Source organism: Schistocerca americana, chromosome 2 (assembly GCF_021461395.2).
Source record: "Schistocerca americana isolate TAMUIC-IGC-003095 chromosome 2, iqSchAmer2.1, whole genome shotgun sequence".
Classification (NCBI taxonomy): Eukaryota; Metazoa; Arthropoda; class Insecta; order Orthoptera; family Acrididae; genus Schistocerca; species Schistocerca americana.
Window position 1 is genome coordinate 560,927,000 of NC_060120.1, and position 20,215 is coordinate 560,947,214.

The 20,215-nt window shown below is 39.6% G+C and overlaps 1 protein-coding gene and 1 non-coding gene across 3 annotated transcripts in view; one reads left to right on the forward strand and one right to left on the reverse strand.

Moving 5' to 3' along the window:
- Positions 1-715: 715 nt before the first annotated feature.
- Positions 716-20,215, reverse strand: part of LOC124595794 (phospholipid scramblase 1) — a 160,287-nt gene continuing 140,787 nt past the window's right edge. For both annotated transcript variants that reach the window (XM_047134682.1, XM_047134683.1), the window contains exons 8-9: positions 17,490-17,598; positions 716-3,917 (exon numbers count right to left, since the gene is read on the reverse strand). In XM_047134682.1, coding sequence (XP_046990638.1) covers positions 17,539-17,598 — 60 coding nt within the window. In that variant the 3' untranslated portion in view covers positions 716-3,917; positions 17,490-17,538. The remainder of the gene's footprint in view (positions 3,918-17,489; positions 17,599-20,215) is intronic.
- On the forward strand, positions 14,807-14,881 carry Trnal-caa. Its single transcript has one exon. It is a non-coding gene; the product is annotated as a tRNA-Leu (tRNA).

A 20,215-nucleotide genomic window follows, 5' to 3' on the forward strand; every position in this document is an offset into this window, starting at 1 on the left:
TGATAACCAAATTAATCTAAGTTATTTAGCTATTACTAAAGCCACATTTTTCACGTGCTCAGACGTGTAATGCCAGAACAGGCTAAACCTTCAATTTAGTTAGAATCAAAGACAGTTGTTTACAGAGGTGCATGCATGGGAATTATGTAGGCCTAATGACCAAGATGCCTGTACCCTGAATTCTACAAGGTGTAGGAATGAGTTCCTTCTCTTATCTCCACCCCCTCCCCAGCCACCCTTTCCTACATGGATGTGTCTCACTACTACTGTTCTAACTTTAACTATACACTGTCAGCAAATCAGACTGTACTTTGGTGAATTTTCTAAATAACTTCTTATAGCTGTGTTATGGGATACAGCAATAAAATGTGACAAAGTACCACTGTGAAGAGCAAATAAATGTAGCAACTTTTAACAAATGACATCAGTTGCCTTCCTTTTTCTTACAGATCATCTATAATACAGAGGATGGAGACACAAATGAATTACTGGGAATGGTTTTCTTTGTTCAATGATGTAAAGTCATCTGAAAACGTATGGAAAATGAAATGCAAACAATTCTCTTGATGTGTGTTAACCACAATTTTATTGTCTGCTCCTTTGTCAAGCTGACAATGAGGATATTAGTGAGTGTGTCAATACCTGTTGCTTTGGACAAAATAAGAAATTGTTGTCTTCTTATAGTATGGAAATAATGATTTATTTATAACAGAATACAGTTTCAACAGTTAGTTCATTATTACAACACAAAAAGTTCAATATATAATTGTGACAAAAATTTATAAACACTACTATGTACCAAAACCTTTATATACAAAAGTTTTTTTTTTCATAAGTAAATTTGGACACACTTTAATAGTTAACACGAATGCAAAGTCTCATAGTAATTGACTTAACAATTATTTACTCGTTGAACTGATTTGCATAACATCATTTGTTGTGTCGAGTGAAACAAAAGAAGCACACATTAAAATCAGCAACTGCCTCTGTTGTCGTTGTATTAAGCATAGTTTTTGGTTCATATGTGGAAAAAAAATTATTATATAAAGACCAGCAAAAACAACACATACAACTTCAATAAAAAAGTTTGTGCAAACAACACTTGCCAAATATAAGGCCTGTGCTGCCTTTGGTTAATAAGAACTTCAAATGGAAATGTATCTGTTGTAGAGCTAACACAGTATGGCATTCCATATTAAATGTCCATTTGACCCTGCTGTTAAAGACAGCATATCCATAAAGTAACAGAATATTATTGTGGGGTACACTTTTGAAAACTAGCAGATTCTGTCTAACTATATAATAAAGGGTTGTCCACATATAACATAAGGAGACTACTGTGGTTCCGTATATAACCAAAAATATTATATTAATTATTAGTTGCCTAAAATGAGAAGCAAGTACTAACAACAACAAACACAGCCATATTCTGTGGCACAAAAAACATAGTACCATATAGGAAATTAAGTGTTCCATTGGAGTACATTTTTTCCATTTTGTTGGCTTCATCCAAAGCTACTCATACACAGTCAATGGAAGAATAAAGACACTAATTGGATAAATATAATCATAATCTACAAACAACATTCACTGTGCTTAATTTGAATAATATGTGTATAGGTTCCAGTTTCACGTAGGCTAGCTTGCACTCTGACAAACTGTTGTTCATTTTTGTTACTCTAACCCCTATTTGGATTAGAGCAAAAGCTTCCTGCTCAAAGCTCATCACTTTACAGTCATTAAGAATCACAAGTATGCTTTGCTTATAAGTTGTGTTACATTTATATAAAATACTTTTTTTTTCAAATTGCACAAAAGTGCCACATATTAGTACCAGCTTTAACTGTCCATGTGGAAAACATATAGAGAAGACAATGTCACCAGAAACTACCTGGACTAATGATAGGTAAAACTTCTGTGTCATATGGCAGGAAACAACACTGTTTTTCCAGTTACACTGCATAAACTCTACAGATAAATAGGTCATTATGTTTGTATAAAACCAAGCTCATACATTAGTACATCAACATTTCTCACATATATTTATTTTCTGTAAAAAGCACCTATTTTGCAATTATGTACCAATAATGATTTAAATATAATTTCAACTTAAAGTACAAGCAGGAACACCTAATGTTTCATATTTCCTTTTGTGTTTTGAAACAACAACAAATTTTTGAAGAAGTGTGGAAGTACACTCATATTTATCATTACTTAATATGCAGATTCCATGAAATTTCAGTCTAGGTAATGCAACAAACCAAAATCAGCAACAGGATGCACTAAATTTTTACTGACCATGAGATAAAGCTTTAAAAGTTTAAGGTATTAACTACAACATTATTGTTATACACAATTCCTAAAGTCTCCAAAAAATAACATAGGGTTTCTATGACACCAAATATATATTTGTAAACTCTCTAATTACTTCTACATTGAAATATTAAGAAAAAAATAATGATTTTATGATTTAAATATGTGAAATAAAATTTGTAATGCAAGGATAACATAAAGGAAAATTTAATATAATATATTTCAATCAGTGACTCTCAACCAATAAAACTATCAGTACTATCTGACTGAAGACAAACATTATAAGAAAGGGAAATTTGTATTCCAGTACTACAAGCGGAACCCACAACTTGCATAACATTATTAGCAGTACTCTAGTAACATCTCCAAATATACAATATTTTCTTATTTCTAAAACATTTGTCTTCAAATTGAATGAAACAATCAGAAACACACTTCAAATGCACTTCATTTTTTATTGAACTACCAGGATAGGTTATATGAGCAATCTACAAAATAATATATACAAACCAGCTTTCACTGCAGTCAGGAAAAGATATTCAGAATTGCAATTTTTTGCTTTTGTTATTTAGCATTCACAAACTGTTTGGACATGTTTAAATAAATGCTTGTTTCATGCTGCAGCAGATAAGTGATCAGCAGCATTGAACTTCTATTAGTTGTGATAAACTTCCATAAAGGTATTGATTTCATGTTTCAGTGGGATAGATCAACACTCAGTGCAATGGATCCTTCTCAAAATTCACTTCCTTAAATCATACATGCTTCAAAACTTATGGTGCTGCTCCACATATTAAAACTATGGGTCTCTTAGGTACTGATATTAAAGCAATACCAAGAAATATACCTGTAGTGACAATATTACAGTACATCCTGTATCAGGACAAATATCCTGTGTTGCATGCATTTATACAAAGTAAATTTCAAGAATTATGCAAGTATTTTGTTGAGCTTAAAACAGCAAATCTGTCTCCTACTGAGAATGTGGTGAATCACAGATAGTGTAAATACATATTCAGTTCCAATATCTTTGGTATAGATAAACTTGCATCCATTCACAGCATGGATTGCATTTGAAGGATCAGGGGTGTATCTACAACACCACAATCAAGACAGGGTATAGATAAACTTGCATCCATTCACAGCATGGATTGCATTTGAAGGATCAGGGATGTATCTACAACACCACAATCAAGACACAGAAAAGAGGTTATACATATAATTTCTGTTGTTTTGGGGACAGGTGTCACTCTCCACACATAAAACATTTCACGCACTACAAAAATGATCACCTGTTCGAGTAAATTCACTGTACATCAATGTCATTTATTTCTCAACAAGTGCTATGGCTGAATGATATATTTATAGATGTCACTGAACTTACTCCAACATTAACAAACTCCCTGACACAAATATTGAAAGCTGATGAGGAAACTGTTGTGATGTCAAACGAATGTGTTACTGGGTAAGTATGAATACAATATTCCTTACTTCATGTTAAACATTCTGTTAGCTTTAGTAAACAATATAATATGGTGCATACTTTAAAACATTCCAATGCCATCTTGTTCAGCATTGCCAGATTTTTCAAAGAACATGTAATCCTGAAACAGAATTATGAACAGTAGATAAATTTTTTTTCCCCAAAACTATATGGAACAATAGCATTTTATTGTTTTTCATTATTTTACAAAAAGTTAGGAAAATAGTTGAAATTAAATACTTTCGATACATTTATGGTGGAGTGAGATTACAACAACACAAGCAAGATTACAACACACAGATCAAGGACTCGCACTATATTCATATCTCATAATATATGAAGGAACTTGGTTGGGTGAAAGTGGAGAAACCAACAATTTTCCTGTAGTCAGAATATATTTTAAATCCTCTTTTCTTTTTTTAATTGTTTATGTTGGTACTGTACCTGCTGAATAATTATTCATCCTTAACTGCCAACTTTCTTTGCATACACATTTGTGTAAATCCCATTCATCCCTGTGATCATGGAATTGTGCCACTCCATTTGCCTGGCTAACCATTCACCCTGCATGATTGCCCCACATCTCTTTCCCCTCCATGCTGCCAAAATCAGTTCTTCTCTGTCCACATTTGTGTGCCTCGACAACTAGTCATAAACAGTCATTTTCACTCAAGACAGACTTGTGGAAGCTACTGCAGTTTTATTCTGTTGTGTGTCCATGCAACATTCATCAATCAGCTGTTGATGAGTGGTTCCTATTGTTTATTTTAGAAGGTACTGTTTGGTATGTTACAGTCCACTTTCAGATATGCATCAAGATAACGGACAAATGAAAATGAGGAAAGAGAACCACTTACCTACAGCTGGCTGGTATGTGGCACATAGAAATCAATAAAACTACAGAGGCTTTACTTGCTGTCGTGTTACTGTACTACTTCCACCTCATGTTCTATTGCATATAAAACAACAAAATACATAAATATACTCACTTGTGAACACTGTATCTTTTTTCAATGAACAAGGCATGTCACTAAATAAACAGTGAGTTTGTAACCTATTGTGCATTTTGATTACCCCATTGAAGTATATACCATAGGTCTCAAGACTTGAAGAATCCTAATAGCTGTTAAAACTAAGGAACATCTTCCACTTGCGTGTACCTTCAAACAATGGAAAATACAGGATGGAATAATGACAATATTCTGAAAAGGGTAGAGTGCTACTCACCATAAAGTGGAGATGTAGAGTTGCAGACAGGTACAACAAAAAAAACTGCCAAACAAGTAAGCTTTCAGCTAAGAGGGCTTCTTCCGAAGTACACAACACACACACTCATAACACACACACACACACACACACACACACACACACACACACACACACAGGACCATTGTCTTTGGTCACAAGAGACAGTGGTCATGTGTGTGCGTGTTTGTTTTGTCTGTCTTGTTTTAGGGCATGAAAACATGCCCATGTGAAAACTGTAGAACACAAAGACAAGGTGAGGAGTTACAAATGACTATACATTGATCCTAACCGACGGAAGAGAAGACAGCTAAAAACAGGGACATGGAGAAAGGTCTATAAAATACACCAAAGAGAAACGGAGGTCCAGGACTAAAAATTAAATTGCCTTCGCCATATTGCCGAGATGGATAAAAAGTAAAATGCGGTCAACAGCCCATGTGTCACTCGCTAAAACAGTCAATAGCTCAGACAGCAAAAACAAACAAGAATGTAAGTGATTAACAAAAGGACATTCTGTCAGGAAATCGTGGAGCACCACAAGTTGAGAGCAATGTGGACAAAGCGGTGGGGGAGCACCACTCAGCTAATGGTGATGGCTAAAATGCCAATGCCCAATAAGCAACCTAGTTAAAATGATCTCCTCATGGTGAGAGGGCTGAGAGGAGGTTGTTCAAGGCACTGGGAGAGGCTTAATAACCTGGAGCATCACCAGTGGTGATGCCAAAGTGACACCACCTGCTGACAGATAGCAATACAGAGATGATCAGAGGGAATGTAAGAACTAGCGGGCTGAGGCATGAGGACTTTAGCCTTGGCAGCAGTGTCAGTGGCCTCATTTCCTGTCAGACCAACACGATCAGGAACCCACATAAACATCACAGTGGCTCTATCAAGAGTGAGCAAGTGACGGCTTTCCTGCACCTGTAGCACTAAGGGATGGATGGTGTACAGCACACACAGGCTCTGAAGGGCACTAAGAGAGTATGAGCTAATGACGCAATTGAAAAGCCTGTGTCAGTGGATGTACTGTGTGGCCTGATGCAGGGCGAAGAACTCTGCTGTAAATACTGAGCAGTGTTCTGAAAGCCAATACTGAAAAAAGTCGGCGCCAATGACGAAGGCACACCTGACACACAGTCAGGCCAAGAACCATCGGTGTACACAAAGGTACTATCGCAAAATTCCATGCAAAGGTCGTGAAACTGAAGGCGATAGAGCAAGGCTGGAGTAATGTCCTTAGGAAGTGAATGAAGGCCAAAGTGAACAAGGACCGCCACACGAAGCCAAGGAGGTGAAGGGTTCACATCCACTGGGATTCACACCCACAGTGAATGTTGCAAGCAGCATGAAGTTGAACTGCAGAGAAGAAAGAGCCAAAAGTGAACTCCGCGAGGTAACAGAGAAAAGGGATGTGCCCCATACTGGTGACCAAAGGAGTAATAGAAGGAGGAGGCATAGGATGGGTGGCCACACATGGCAGACAAACAGCATGCCTTCTACTGAGGAGAAAGTCACAGCAGTAGGTCAACGGCAGTTCGCCAGTTTCTGCATACATACTCTCAACCGGGCTAGTGTAAAATGCACCAGTGGCCAAATGGATGCCATGATGGTAGATAGTATTGAGAGACAGATGCACAGATAAATGAAGCACCTATAGTCTAGTTTCGAATGGACAAGGGACTGGTACAAACGGAGGAGGGTGGTTCGCTCTGCTTCCTAGAAAGTACCGTTGAGGACACTAGAACACTGAGGGACTGCAACAGTGGGCTGCCATGTAAGACACATGGGAGAACCATGTCCTATTGAGCAGGAGCTCCAGGAATTTCAGAGTTTCAACGACCGAAAGAGCAACAGGCTCAAGATGTAAAGACAGTGGTAGAAACCAAGTGCAACACCAGAAATTCATGCAAATGGTTTTGTCAGTGGAGAAATGAAAGCCATTGTCGATGCTCCAAGAGTAAAGATGATCAAGACATCGGTGAAGATTCTACTCAATGAGTCAAGCCTGTGGAGAACTGCAACAGATGGCAAAATCATCAACAAAAAGGGAGCTGGAGACACCTGATGGGAGACAGGCCATTATAGGGTTAATGGTAATAGCAAATGGTGATAGCAAAGAAGATGATGCTCAGGACGGAACCCTGAAGCACACTGTTTCCTGGATATATGTGTCCAACAAGGTAGAACCCACACATACTTTGAAAACTCAATCTTTTAAAAATTCCTTAAAGAAATGAGGCATGTGGCCTCGAAGCCCCACGTGTAGAGAATATGGAGGATACCAGTCTTCCAGCAGGTCTCGTAGGCTTTTTCCAAATCGAAAAACACAGCGACCAGCCACAGTCTGGGATTTCCACAGAAAACCATTCATGATATGGGTGTACAAAGTGACGAGATGGTCAACTGCAGAATGGCACATTCAAAATCCACACTGTGTAGTGGTTAATAAATTGCGAGACTTGGGCCAACATACCAACCGGGCGTGAATAATAAGTTTCATCACCTTGCAAATACAGCTGGTGAGAGAAATGGGGTGGTGGCTGGAAGAAAGGTGTTTGTCCTTACTGGGCTTAGGTATGGGTTTGACAGTGGCTTCACGCCATCTTCTGGCAAATGTGCCCTCTGCCCAGAGGCGCTTGTACATATGAAGCAGAAAGTGATTGCCTACAAGATAAAGGAGCTGCAACATTTGAGTGTGAAAATCATCTGGCCTTGGGTGGAGAATCGGGATGAAGTGAGAGCATTAACTAGCTCCCTCATAGTAATGGCAGCACTGCCCGAGCCTCTTCAGCTCATCTCCAATGGAGGAAGGCAGGGTGATAGTGGGAGGAGCTTGAAAGCTCTGCAAAATAGTGGCCCAAGGTGTTGGAGACAGAATAGGGTCCACGATGACATCGTCTGCTACTGTCAGGCCGGAAATTGGGGATTGGATCTTGGTCCCAGAGAGCCATCAAAGGTTGGCCCACACAACAGAAGATGGAGTGGAACTGATAAAAGAACGGTAAAATCCAGCTATCTATTTTACTATCCCAAATAACACAATGACACTGTGCATGCAACTGTTTATAATGAATGCAGTAAGTAAGCAGTAGTAAGCTGCCATTTGGGTGTGCAAATAGGTGGGACAGGTGTCAGCAAACAGAGAGCACACGTGAAATGTTCACTCGTGTATGTGTCAGAGAGAATGGGCCACTCAAGATGATGGGCAAGCTGGGCAGTGCAGAAGGATAGGTCCAAATGGGAATAGGTCAGAGTGAAGTCTGAAAGGAACATGGGTGCTCATGTGTTAAGGCAGAAGAGGTTAAGATGATTGAGAAGGCCAGCCAAGAGAGCACCTCTCAGGCAGGTTCTGGGAGAACCCCAAAGGGGATGGTGTGCATTAAAGTAACCAAGCAGCAGAAATGGGTGAGGCAGCTGACCAATAAGCTGGAGGAAGACTGCTCTGGTGACATCAAATGACAGAGGAATGTGAATGGTACAAAGGGAAAAGGTCAAGTGGGGAAGGAAAGGCTGAACTGCAACAGCTTGAAGGTCAGGGAGATGGGCTGACTATGAATGTGATCCTGTATGAGCAGCATGACTCCCCCATGAGATGGAACAACATCCTCGGTGGGAAGGCCAAAAAGGATCAGGAAGAAATGCGAGAGCTCAATGTAGTCATGACGACGCAATTTTGTTCCTGACGGCAGCGAACAAGTGGACACTGCAGTTCTAAGAGCAACCATAAATCCTCTTTGTTGGATCGAAGACCACGAACGTTCCATTGGAGGAGAGTCATGATGAGGAAAAAATAAAAGGGTGTCACCTCAGCAGCTGCTGAGTGCCAGCCTTCGAAGACTCACTGCTACAGGGCACAGGGGCAGTAGGATCCTGCTCTGTGAGGTCTACAGAAGCGTCAGCATTTTTCTGTTCGCCTGCAGAGTCCAGGGCAGAAAAATGGTTGGTGATGCACACCAGCAACACGGAGGTTGGCTGGGCGAGGCTATCACATGGCGACACCATCGAAGAGGATCTTCGAGATGCCGAAGAAGACTGTTTGCCTTTGTTTGACTTCTTGGAGCCTTTCCAGTTGGCACAGGAAGGCTCAGATGTTGGTTGTCTGGAGGGATGTAGGAAGTCTTCATGAAAGTATTCCTTCTGTACTTTCCAGCCTGCCTGTTGTGTAGCTGGTGACTTTGTCCAGTGAGGTGAATGTCAGGTGGCATGTTGCACAGCTGGAGAAGGAGACGGGGCTACTACCATGACACTGGGCACTTTCACAAATGCAGTGATAAATTTGAGGCTGCATGTCTGCGTGGCCATGTCCTTTATGGAGCAAGATGTAGCAAGAACAGCACTGTAGGTGCCAGATGGCTTTTTCATTCACCTGGATCTCCTGGACAGCCCACTCATCGAGATACACAGGATAATTGCAGGAAGTAGCGGCATGGTCACCACTGAAGTTGATACAGGGGGGAGGAGGTGGCGGATAATTGCCCTTTTGAGCATCCCTATCACAGGTTAACACCTGGCTAGGTGTCTACAGGACTCTAAAGTGCGGTTGTAACTAAAACACTGGTAACAGTGCAGCAGGTTTAAAATATACAATCTACTGTGATAACTTCATAACCTGCTTTGATCCCTGACGGAAGAACCACTCTATCAAAACTGAAAAAGAGAATGCATATGGGCACTATGCAGGTATCTAGGTTTTCCATCACCCAATGGACTGCAATGACACCCTGATCAGATAGGTATGTTTGGATATCTGCCTTGGTCAGACCATCGAGGAGCCTGGCATAAGTAACACCACAGGAAGAATTCAGTGTTTGACGGGCCTCAAAATGAACAGGATAGTTGGGGAGGAGCGAAGCTGCAAGTAGCTGTTTCGCTTGAGAACCAGAAGTAATCTCCAAAAGCAAAGTCCCATTTTGTAAACAAGAGCAGGATTTCACAGGGCCAGCAATTGTATCAACACTTTCCTGAATAATAAACAGATTTATCATAGCAAAAGCCTGACCGCCTTCAGTATGTGAAACCATGAGGAACCATCGTGCAGCTGAGAGGGTGTTTGAATCATTAGCCTCATTCTGTTTACGTTTTGTAGCTGTTGACTGTGAAGATGATTGGCTCATTGTGAGAAAATCCCCCATGATTGCCAGGATCTCCGATGGTGCGCTCCTTCCAACTGGGGGCCACATTCAGAAGGGGGTGCATCTGTCTTAGGTGATTGTTCACACCTCAGGTCACACCTCCTGAACACCTGACAGAGGGACCAATCAGTAATTTGGAAGGTAGCAGTTCAGGCCTCCCTGGGCCTGACCTGTACCAGGGGTATGTGTGAACCCTACCTGTCGACCAATGGCTGGAAATTACACGTTATCCAGTCATCCATTATGCGCCAGACACGTGGGCAGGCCTTCAGGAGCACACAGGGAGGAAGAAGAGAAACAGGAACTTCAAATGCCGCAGGGTCATGCGTATGTGAATAGTGTCTGCATAAATCTCTGTGTTGTCTACTTCGGAAGAAGGCCTTTTGGCTGAAAGCTCACTTGTTTAGTAGTCTTTCTGTTGTCCCTATCTGCAACTCAACATTTCCACTATGGTAAGGAGCAATCTATCCTTTTCATAATATTGTTACTACTGATACTTTTGTATATGCTGCTTCTTTATGCAAACAGGTTAGCAACAAATGAAGTTCACATAAAGAAAACCAGAGGTTTTAAGGACAGATAAAATTCAACCTTAAAATCTGCTTGTTAAGAACAAAATATAATTTTTAATTGTCTTTTGGCATTACAACATTCATAATTAATCTGAATAAGAATCAGTTACTGTATTAGAAAAATGTGACCTGTCAATATTTGTGAAGAACTATAAGCAGTCAGCTATCACAGTGTGCACTCAACAAAATAACATACAGTACTTTAGGCTAAGTGTGCGTGGTATGAAAAAGTGAGATATAAGGAAAAATGCAGCAAGTACAGGAATTAAAGAAATTTGTGAAAGAAACAAACGAACAAGAAATAGGAGAGCTATTCAGAAAGTAGGGAACGTTTCCGTCTGACGCCGCTAGGCATGCGCCAATCGCGTATATTTTGGTATGTGCATGCTCAGCAGCTCAGTTGGCATCCATCCGTGACAGTGGGAATGTCTCTGTGCATCTAGTTTTTCGATATTCAAATTTCAAATGTGCACTACAATCGAAAATCCCGCTGGTTGTGACGTGCGGTCGGTGATACGGTTTTTGTTGGTAAAAAACCTAAAACCTATAGAAATTTAGCGTGAACTGTGAGAAGTGTACGGAAAGAATGTAATGAGTGAATGTTCCATCTGGAAATGGTGCATTAAGTTTGAAAATGGCCAAACCAACATTCATGATGAAGAGAAGAATGAACGCCCAAGCATTATGACTGATGCTCTTGGCGCTAAAGTTGATGAAACGATTCGTGAAAACCATCACTTCACAATAGCGGAACTTTTGCTTCCTTTCCACAAGTTTCATGGACTTTGTTGTTTGAAATTGTCACTCAAAAGCTGGACTATCACAAATTTTGTGCACGACTGGTGCCCAAAATGCTTACAGAGCACCGTAAAGAACAGTGAATGGGGGCAACGTTGACATTTCTGGAGGCCTACTACAAACATGGTGATTCATTACAGGATCAAATCGTAAACGGTGATGAGAGCTTTGGTGAAACGCGTCAATGGCGAGACATAATTATGGTCCATGGAGTGGGGGGACACAAGGTCCCCCCAAAAACCAAGAAAATGTTTGCAAATCTTGTCAGAAAAGAAGCTGATGGTGACAGTGTTTTGGGATAGGCAAGATGTGCTTCTTATTGATTTTCTCAAACATGGAGCAACCATAAATTCTGCCCGGTACTGTCAAACTTTGCACAGCCTTAGAAGAGCAAAATTTTGTTCTTCCATGACAATGCCCGACCTCACATGGCAAACTGCACTAAATAACTCCTTAATTCATTCAAATGGGAAATTTTCCCTCATCTGCCCTACAGCCCAGATCTTGCACCACACAACTTCCACTTGTTTCCCAAGATGAAGAACTGGCTTGCAATGCAGTGCTTTGATGATGATGCGGAACTCCAGGCAGGCGTGACTCACTGGCTGAAGTCTCAGGCGGCAGAATTTTACGATGAAGGTCTTTCAAAGCTTGTCCACCACTATGATAAGAGCCTCAATGTGTTTGGTGACTATGTGCAGAAGCAGTATGTCAGTTGCTCTTTCAGATGTATATAGTAAAATGTATTTCTTGTACTTAGTTTTTTTTTTTTTTTTTTTTTTAAATGCCAAAACATTTCCTACTTTCTGAATAACCCACGTATAAAGCAACAGTGTGTAGGTAGCAATATGCAGCTATACAAGTCATAGTCCTAGCAGGTACACATTACCAAGAAAGGACAATTATCTGTAAGAGAGCAGTATAGCAAACATCGTTAGCCTTAACTGCATAATAGTTGAATCAAATTACGCTGAACATCTATGAGCAGAAATTAAATTGAGCATGCCAACAGATTTTTAATTTTAGACATACTGCTTAACAGATAAGCACATTTTTTTACCACTTATTTCAGACTTAAGGCAAAGTTTTTTGGCAACAGCACAGTGTGGCCAGTGAAGGTAAAAATTATTAAAATGCACCAAGTGGCAGAAAGAGAGAGAGAGAGAGAGAGAGAGAGAGAGAGAGAGAGGGAATCTCAAATGAAATAAGGTGCAACTATTAAAGAAAAGGCGTGAATTGAAGCAAGCAACAATAAGAACAAGATGCGAAAAGCTAAATTGAACAAAATTATAAGGAAATGGCTCAGAGACGAAACACACTGTTTGCCAGGAGTAACAACTGCAAACAAAACAGTGTGCAGATGACTAACTAGAGCTTATTTTGTATACATGTCACATATCATCAATTACGATGGAAGATAGCTAACAACAGAGATAAAACTGTACACGCATTCAATGTTTTATTCTTTAATATGTTTGTATAGCTTAACAGTGGAATCAAACACCACACACATCTTTAATAGTGAATATGTTGACATTCTGGAAAAGAAAAGGAAATTGCAGAATTTTTCATGAGATGTAATGCTTTTCATGCTGACATGATTTCCAGTAACAAGATGACAAGGTTATCATCAAAAGCTTTGAATTTTTATTCTAATTTGGTGAAAAACTATTCCCATATTGCCCACACACTCTGTTTATGATAGGGATGTAACTGCTGCTCCACCGCTGTACTCCATATTTCACTCTTCAAAGTGTATACTTCATAGTTAGTTAACAGCTGCTTAGTGATGGATTTTCTCTCATAATATACACCACCATCTTCTCAAACTCTACTGCACAAAATGTAGCCAGCTCTCTGTAGATTGAATAACTCATTTTCTCTCTACACTTCTAGCCATGATGAAAAATGTATTCCTATTGCGTGTTGTGAATGTCTCTCTGTTCATTTGTCTTTTTTTAAAACACAATATCCTGTAGCAGTATATGTTAAATGCATGCCTGCAGGTTCCTTTAATGAGTAACACTCCACCTTCGAAAACCTGTCATGAAATTATACAGGGTGTCCCATTTTACTCTATACCGGCCGACATCTCTGGAGTGGCAGATATCTCTAGAGTGGCACAATTCTGCAAAAAAAAAAAGTCTCGAGTAAAAGATGTAAGGTTTGAAGGGGTTATCGAGTGGTTATGTCAAAATGACCTTGAACCCTGTTTTCAAGGTCAAACCAAGGTCAAGTTCATTTTTGCAATTGGTAACCCCTATTTTTTATTCCACATTCATACTCTATGCAAAAAGAAGTATGTGTTCTTTGTAGGGAACGTTTATTTTCAAAAAACCAGTGATTTGTCGTCAGGGGGCACTTCATTGTAGCTGTCACAGGTTACCACTAGCTCGAGAATGGAGCAAGACTGGGAAAAATTTTCAATGAAAATCTTGTACGGTTTTTGAACTCTGTCCACTGGTGAAATTTTCGTGAACTTGAAATTCTTCAGTAGGGATTAACTGCAAAGCAAATACCGTTGGCATTTGTGGAACACGGAACCTAACGTGCACCATATGCAGGATGCCTAGCGGATTTCGTACAGCATTAGCCCTGAAAACGGCTGATTAACATGGTTCTCACTGGAAATTTGGGATTGCAGATGCTCGATCAACTGCCCATTTTGCCTAATGTACATTTGCACTCTGTCAGAAACTGGTCTCAACAACATTCAATGTCTGATGGGTGATTGCCTGGAAAGCCGCCACAATATTTTATCTCATATCTTTTGGCATCATCGGGGGGGGGAGGGGGGGGGGGGGGGGGAGTACACCTTCTGCTTCCAAAATGAGATTTTCACTCTGCAGCGGAGTGTGCGCTGATATGAAACTTCCTGGCAGATTAAAACTGTGTGCTGGACTGATACTTGAACTCGGGACCTTTGCCTTTCCCGGACAAGTGCTCTACCAACTGAGCTACCCAAGCACGACTCACACCCTGTCTTCACAACTTTGATTCCACCAGTACCTCGTCTCCTACCTTCCAGACTTCACAGAAGCTCTTCTGCGAACCTAGCAGAACTAGCACTCCTGGAAGAAAGGATACTGCGGAGATGCGGCTTAGCCACAGCCTAGGGGATGTTTCCAGAATGATATTTTCACTCTACAGCAGAGCGTGGGCTGATATGAAACTTCCTGGCAGAAGAACTTGTGTGAAGTTTGGAAGGTTGGAGATGAGGTACTGGCGGAATTAAAGTTGTGAGGACGGGTCGTGAGTCGTGCTTGGGTAGCTCAGTTGGTAGAGCACTTGCCCGCAAAAGGCAAAGGTCCCGAGTTCGAGTCTCGGTCCAGCACACAGTTTTAATCTATTTCACACGTTCTGCTTCACAGCTTCCATAATAAGAAGTCCAATGGTGTTAAGCCTGGTGATTTTTGTGGGAATTGATGAATTGCACTACCAATACAAATCTATCGATTCAGGTAAGCTGCAGTGAGGTACCTTCTGACAGGTAGGACCTGATGTGCAGGGGCACTGCCATGTTGAAACCACAGATGCGCTCGTATGTCTAGGGGGATATTTTCTAGTAAAGGAAGCACCAGATTCTGGAGAATATTAAGATAGTACAAGCCGTTCAACATTTTGCCATAAAAAATAGGACCTGTCACATAATCTCCAACTACGCCAGCCTCGACATTGATTGACCACCGTCTCTGTGTTTGGTGATCTCATTGCCAGCGAGGATTTGCTTCTGCCCAGTAGTGTGCATTATGGAGATTGACTCCTCCCATGTTATCGAAGTTTAACTCATCTGTAAAGAGAATGCATTCGAAGAAAAAGGGATCATTACGTATTTGCATATCGGCCCATCGACAAAATGCCAGGCATCTCTAAGGATACCCAGGCTCGATTGCTTGGGTGATATGTAAGCAGTATGAGTGGAATTTAAAATATCTAAAAACTCGAGCTACTGTTGATCGAGGCACGCCATGCATTCCCTGAATCTGACGTGTTGAAAGGTGTGGATCTTCAGTGATGATAGCACAAACTCCCAGCACAATTGCCTCTCTTGGGCCCGTCTTTTGTCTCTGCCTTATCAAGGTACCTCTTTCAGCTCATCCTACCAGAGATCTACTTGTAAACTTTGTGGGATGATCAGCATCAGGACACTTTTTGACATACAATCTGTGCATGGTTGCATAGTTATCAAGACACTCACCAACAATTTTTATCATTCTCACTATTTTGAACAGCATATAATCAGCCATTTCAGACAGATTAGAGTCGAAAAATAACTTTTAGTGATCACTTTTACTATTAATGGCTTTCTTAGATTCTTCCTTCAACAAAACATCCAGCAAGCAGGTTGCAGGGCACCTGACTTAGTACAGCGTACACGACCCGTTTGTTTATGCCACAACGTGAGGCCAAAACATACAGTAATCAATTGCGATCTTTCACAAAATTACTTAGGTGTCTAATGGATATGTGTCTTTCAAGAGGGTGCCTTTACATATCTTGATATTGATGTAAATAATAAAATAATGAAATACCCCACAGTAATCTGGCCTTTTCAAATATGGAGAGAAGACAGAAATGAAAGACAGGACTGAGAAAGTCAATTGCGAGACAAGGTGACTCAGATAAATTTTTCTCTTATGAGCTCCAAACATTCATGTGGAGAATAATTTTGCTTGTATGGATTTGGAAAATTTTCACTCCACAGGAATTCATTAGAGTCTCGGGAGACGAGATTGTTCTGAGTCCCATGAGGTGAAATTCATCAGAATTCGACGAGGTGGAATTTTTCTAAATCCCTTAACATTCATTTTTTTCTAAGTCCATAAGAGAAAAATTTATAAGATCACGCCAGTCAAGAATCATTCTAAGTGAGCACAGCCGAGAAATTTTCAGAGTCTCCATAGGTAAAATTTCTCTGAACCCCCAGTCATGATTTCAAATTTCCCGACAATGATGCTTATTAGGTAGCCTCAAAGTTCCACCCTTCACTTCTCTGATTGTGCTGCACAAGCACGATCCTGGTCTCTGATTTGGCACCGTTCAAGTGGTGCACATTGGGTTTCGCTAATGCCGATGATATTTGCTTTCGGGTTAATCTCTACTGAAGAATTTTAAGGCCATTTGAAGTTCATGAAAATTTCACCAGTGGACAGAGTTCAGAAATCATACGAGATTTCCACTGAAGATTTTTCATGATCTAGCTTCATTCTAGAGTTGTTGGTAACCTTGGAAAGTTACAAATAAATGCCCCCTGGTCACAAACCATTGGTTTTTTTTTGGGGAAAAAAATATGTTCCCTACAAACAATGCATATTTCTCATGTAAAATACGAATATGGCATAACAAATTGAGGTTACCATTTGCAAAAATGAACTCGACCTTAATTTGATCTTGAAAACAGGGTTCAAGGTCATTTTGAGGTAACCATTCCATGACCCACTTCAAACCTTACAAATTTTACTCAAGATTTTTTTTTGCAAAATTGTGCTGCTCCAGAGATATTGGCTGGTATAGATTAAAATGGGACACCCTATATACGTTATGTGCTTCATTTTCTCCACACACACACACACACACACACACACACACACACACACACACACAGAGAGAGAGAGAGAGAGAGAGAGAGAGAGAGAGAGAAAATCCCAACACCATACTGATAAGTTAAGACTTTGAAGTAAGGAATTTTTCCATAGTGTCAGTTTAGACAGCAGACCGGACTGACAAACAATAATAGGACAGTAACAAAAAATCCATTGCATGTTAGTTCAAGCAAAGCTATTTCATTAACTAGCACTGGTTACTTCCATCACTATGTGAAACAATGCCAGAAGCAGTGACATTTATTGTGGCACAATGATTATGATCATGTTAGTTTTCAGAAGCATTGTGCATCCCAGATGCCTTCAGACACCTTTTTACGCAATATGACTCTTACTTTACCTTCAACTTGAGAAACTCTCTAGAAACATCAAAGTCTTCATTATAACGACTAAAACATTCCAGGGCGATCAGTTTCCTTATTACCACTCTTCTCAAAGAACATTACATCCTGCAGATATATCAAAAGCATGGAGTGAGGTCAAACCAACAAAATATGAATAACTTATAGCAGTAAAGATATTAACAGAAACAAATAAAATTTGTACATACAATAATAACCCGAGAATGCAAGAGAACAAAAGATCAGGGTTCAATCAACAGTCCCGATTCATTCCCTGAATTTTAATCTTTGTTAGGTCTCATTCCGTTACTTCACTGGAGCTAAGATTTGAAATATTCAAGTACTGCAATATATCACTCAATACAGTCTCTGGAATGAATATTACGCATAATAAAACTCATTCTTAATTACAAGTCACTGTAGAATGCACTATTGCATCTTAATGATATGTGACATTTTCTGCACATTTGTATGAATTACTTCGTTTTGCAAAATTAGTTCATCTTCCTGACTTTGCATCTTAAAAGTGCACCAGTCATTAAAACCAGATTAAACACTGAACATCTTTTAACTCAAGCCTATGTTATATTTGTAAGCAGTTTTCTAACTATGTACTACCGAGATTTATTGAGCTAATGATTGTGATAATCTACTCCGATTCCTTTCCCACAATACTTCATGACACAAGTGCTCTAACAACATACATGAAGATATATATTATTAATAATTCTAACATGTAGATTTGGGCAACACTGTTGAACTGCAGTCTTGCAGGCTATCAAAATGTGTTCACCATCTGGTATATCAAATTTGTGTCTACATTAGTTTGCTCCTTTATACGCCTTTTCAGTTAGTTTTTTCATAATTTAAGATGTACAGTGGATGTTGGTCCTGTAGGAACTGAACCCCTGTGTTAATTTTTACATCAGCACAGCTGGGGTGTCATTTTTCAGTTCTACAAAAAGATCAGTATTTGTCCAGAGCAGGGGCATGTACTGAAGTAAACATAGATGATAAACAGTTCAGACAAGAAGAAAATGAAAGCTCTTTGAAATGCGTTGGTACCGAAGAATGTCAAGATTAGATGAGTAGATTGGATAACTAATGAAAAGGTACTGAATTAAATAAGGGAGAAAAGAAATTTATGGCACAAATTGACTACAAGAAGGGTTAGCTTGATAGAATGCATCCGGATGCATCAAGGTATCATCAATTTTCTGGTAGAGGGAAGTGTGGGTGGTGAAAATTGTAGAGGGAGACCAAGGCTTGAATGCAACAGGCAGATTCAACTGGATGTAGGTTGCAGAACTTAGGCAGAGATGAGGGTTTGACATGATAGGAACTGCATACAACCAGTCTTCGAGCTGAAGACCACAACAATAACAACATAAAGAAACAGTAGGTGTTTCCAAGTTTATGAGGATGGCATGTAAAATATATTTTGTTATGTATATAATCAATATCTTTTGTATTTGAGAAGCTACTTCTGACAGAAAACTGATTACACATATTGCAATCTTTTGATGACGTCAACATGAATCATTAACTCATTTTGATAAAGTAATGAAGAACATTATACTGCAACTTTACCAATGTGATTTTTGATATTTTCCTTGAGGGAATTCACATTTTCTCAGTATAATACATAATGAAACAGCTCTCAGAAGGCTGTGGCCCAAGAGAATAAGTTCTTTTCATTCTACATGTTAATGAGCAATAGTAGTCACTGCTCCTCATAAAGACCATTTGATCTGTCATTAAAACAATGCTTTAAGCATGATGACTCAGCCAAATGGGGTAGGCTTCTTACACCACATTTATCTTATGTGGTACACTGTTGTACAAATTTTGAAAAGCTTAATGTTATGACAAAGATAATGTTTTCCTTTTATTTGCTAGGTCACAGAACCTGAAAATGAAGTTTAAAAAATGAAGTTGAAATTTACTAATTTGTTTTCATTTATGAGAATGATATTGCTTGTATCTCACACGCTGATGGTGGCTGCAGCGGAGCCTTGCACCTAATGCTGTTTGCTTGCCCTGGCCTGCTGGTGAAACATCCATCACTCAATGTGTGGCAGTCTACATGTTAAGAGTGTCCCTTTTTGTCCTGCCTCTGGTGCTGTGTTGCAGCAACATCTGTCTTTATCATCTAATAATATTCAATTAAATGATGACAGCACTCCATTTCCCATTCTACCTTTACTCCACAAGTGAAATATCCCACTGACCCACTCACCTTGTTTATCACTTACATCACCACAATTGGGCTGCAAGTATGATGGCAAAAACAAAAGTTCAGTAAAGTGCTGAATTGCTGTTACTCATATGGGCACATTGGACCTTCCAACAGTTATTTTAAGTTTTTAGATTTCATGCTTCCCAGAAAACTATTTGAAAAAATCTTAAAAGATTCCTATGCTGTGTTCTCCTTTCCTTATCACATTAAATCAAATTGAGTGTCTAACGAGTTCTCTGGTCTGTGAATCACAACCACACTTGCTTTCATTTTTTCGAAACTGGGCCTGGGGGTCTTTTGATGTATGTATGCCATTACGTAATTCTTCATAAATCCCAGTTTTATACATAGTGCTTGAAGCAATATTTTGGTTGGCTGTATCAATGGTTCGAGCACCCATTTTTTCATTCTAGGAGTTAATGAACGTTTCTTTGGACAACTTTTATGTGAATAGTGTACAATATTACTCTGTGTAGCTGGATTGCA